Here is a 2749-nt window from a genome sequence, read left to right as displayed (position 1 = left end):
GTCCTTCTTTTTGGCTTGTGCCCAGGAGCACTCCTGGAAGCAGAGCAGCCTCAGGGATGGTGCAATCCCCCTGCAGAGCTCGGGCATTTCCTCCCCAAAATAAATGGGAATAGGTTTAATGATGGAAAACCTCTTATCCCAGAAAATGAACCTTCTCCTCTTGGGGAACCACACAGAGCTACCACCACCAGCCTGGGACCTGCGGTCCACTTGTATGCCATCTACTTCTTAATTTAATAGCCCAGGAGATGTGAAGGTCTGTTTGTATGTGATTAAAGTCCCCGTGTTGTCCCTGGGAGCGTGTTTGCCGGTGCTGGCCCCCGCAAGGCTTGGGGCTGGCCCTCTGTCATCCCCCCAGCTCTTCTACTTTTGCTGGCCAGAGGAGCAGGGTGGCCTCAGTTTCCCTCCCGGCCCTTGCATTTCATATTGGATCTTTTTAAGCCCTTGTGAGCTCTTTGTCCCTCCCAGGGTTTCGCACCGCGCATCAGGCTGTCACTGCATTACGCTGAAAGAAATACAGAAAGAGCAAGGTGGGAACTGATAGGGTGCAGGAAAAAAAAAAGTGTATTCATTAAAATGGGAAAATGACCCAAGCTTCTCCTTATTAATTCCCTCCTTACAGCATTTCCAGTCCAAGCACATACCTGTGTTCATCCGTGATGCTCCCACAGACCTGTGCGGTCCAGGAGCATCGCCGGGGCACGCGTGTGTGTCCGCGTGTGCTGCGAATCTCCTGGTTGTCTGAGCAACGGGGTGTTCATCACCAACTCCAGGGATAATTAACTCATTTTCCTGTATTTATAGAAAACCGATGCAGGGAGTGTTGGCACTTGTCCCTGATGGGGCCACATTTGGCCACAACATCTTGAATTTTGGCCGCTTCTTGCAATACAGCAGCTTTGTCATCATCCTCGCTGCCCTGCTCATTAAGCCTGAAAGCAGGCAGCTCGTTAAGCCCGCAAGGGCAGGGGTGCTGGCACCCACCCGGGGGTGAAACACCGGCAGCTGCTTGAGCCGGGCTGCCGGTGGGTACTCACCTCCGCGTACCCCGCTCCTGGTTTGCCAGCACAGGGGATGTTTGCATCAGCGTTGCCATCTCCAGATGCCTTCGTACACCTGCGCTAAAAACAGCATAGCTCCCAGCTCGGCCGCCAGCAAGGAGAAATTTTGCTGCTTCAAGGGTTTTGTTGCAGGGATGTGATGCAAAGCCGTGCTGGGGCATCCTGACTCGGCACCGCGGCGGTGGGAGACCCGTGGGGAAAGACAAGGAGCATCTTCTCTCTGCGTCAGGGCATGCGTATGCCAGGTACGTTCCCATCAGCTGGGACAAATCCAGATCTGGACATGGGTTTCCCCTTGTTTCTCTCAGGCAGCCAGCAAGCAGCTCGGTACTTTTTAACTGCTTGTTCTTTCCGCTGCTTGCTTGTTGGGTTGGTCTTTGGGGAGGGAGCGGGGTGAAGGCAGCAAGGGGGCTCGCTCTGAGGGGCTCGGGGTGGAAGAGGTGGGGCTGGAGGAAGGCAGCTTGCTGCAAGGTGTTGGCATCTCCATCCCATAGAGCTGGGGAGCCCGATTTGATCTCTGCTGCTTGTGTTCTTTGCGCAAAGGTGGGGAATGCTTTATTTTGGTATCAGCAAACCAGAAGGTGCTTGGAACAGTAAGAGACATACCCTGCCTGCCGCTGGGACTGTTAACAGCTCGTGTCCCCAAGAGTTGGGACTATTTGCCCTTGAAACGTGTGTTGTCCCCGAGCTGGTTGTGCTCTGGAAAAAAGGACAATTAAATCAAGCTGGGGGGGACCACCACGCTGCTCGTCAGCCCCTAGCCACCCCCCACGTGGGTGCGTTTCTACCTTCACCTCCTCCTCCTGCTTCGCCTCCCAAAAGCAGAGGGACAGAGGTGTTGAGCTGGTGCTGCCCAGGTCCTGGGAAGGTCCAGGCTCCTAAATGCCACTGTGATCCTCTCCCAAGAGCCACCGTCAGTCGCCGGACAGAGTGGGATCCCCCTTCTCCCCTCCTGGCCACCCCCAGGAGCTCCCACCCATGGCCCTGGACCTGGTGCTGGAGATGGAGGTGGACCATTAAGGTTTAACACACTAATGGAAAGTGCCGTGGGGTTTCTAAAAAGCTGAGCCCTGCTTGCAAAGCCCCTTTGGAAGGATGAGTCCTTGTACCGAGCATGGCTGCCCCGGCACAGGCTCAGCCAGCTCCGGTGTGACCCAATCCTGACCGGGTACTGGCAGGCAGTGGCTCGTCCCATGATCCTGGCCACCGCTCCTGCTTCCCAGATGCTCAACTGCCTCGCAGAGAGCTAAAAATATATGTCTGTGTGAGCAATCACTATAGCTACGGCAGGGGTGAGCCAAAAAGGGCAGCCGGGCAGTGTCACCGCAACCGGGATGCGCGGCGGCTCGGCAAGATGGGCAACACAGAGGGGATGGACTGGGACTGGCAGGTTGCTGGTGGTGCCTCCGGTGCAGACCCCACCATCTCCCCATTCCTCCTTATACTGAAGCTGCAGCACACTACGCAGCCCCTAAGAGGGCGTTCACTTTGCCGCTTGCGTTTTGGCAGGGGATGAGTGATGAGCAGCTCCCCGCATCTCCCCGCCGCCCTGCCGTGGATGGGGACATCAACATCTCAGCCTCTGGCTGCCCTGAGCACTGGGTCGAACCCCGGTTCACGCAAGCGGCGAGGGTCCGCGTGATCGTCACGGCCATCTTCTTCTTCCTGGCGGCGGGCAGCAACGCGGC

At 56.7% G+C, this 2749-nt stretch overlaps 1 protein-coding gene across 1 annotated transcript in view; it reads left to right on the top strand.

The window, feature by feature from the left end:
• Positions 1 to 2570: 2570 nt before the first annotated feature.
• Positions 2571 to 2749, top strand: part of LOC104164146 (gonadotropin-releasing hormone II receptor-like) — a gene marked incomplete at its 5' end in the record, with an annotated part of 1951 nt that continues 1772 nt past the window's right edge. Inside the window, one exon of the mRNA XM_009703384.1 lies at positions 2571 to 2747. Coding sequence (XP_009701686.1) covers positions 2571 to 2747 — 177 coding nt within the window. The remainder of the gene's footprint in view (positions 2748 to 2749) is intronic.

This window comes from Cariama cristata, unplaced genomic scaffold (assembly GCF_000690535.1).
Source record: "Cariama cristata isolate BGI_N322 unplaced genomic scaffold, ASM69053v1 scaffold9667, whole genome shotgun sequence".
Taxonomy (NCBI): domain Eukaryota; kingdom Metazoa; phylum Chordata; class Aves; order Cariamiformes; family Cariamidae; genus Cariama; species Cariama cristata.
The sequence above is the reverse complement of the archived record's forward strand: the minus strand, read 5'-3'. Positions and strand labels throughout refer to the sequence as shown.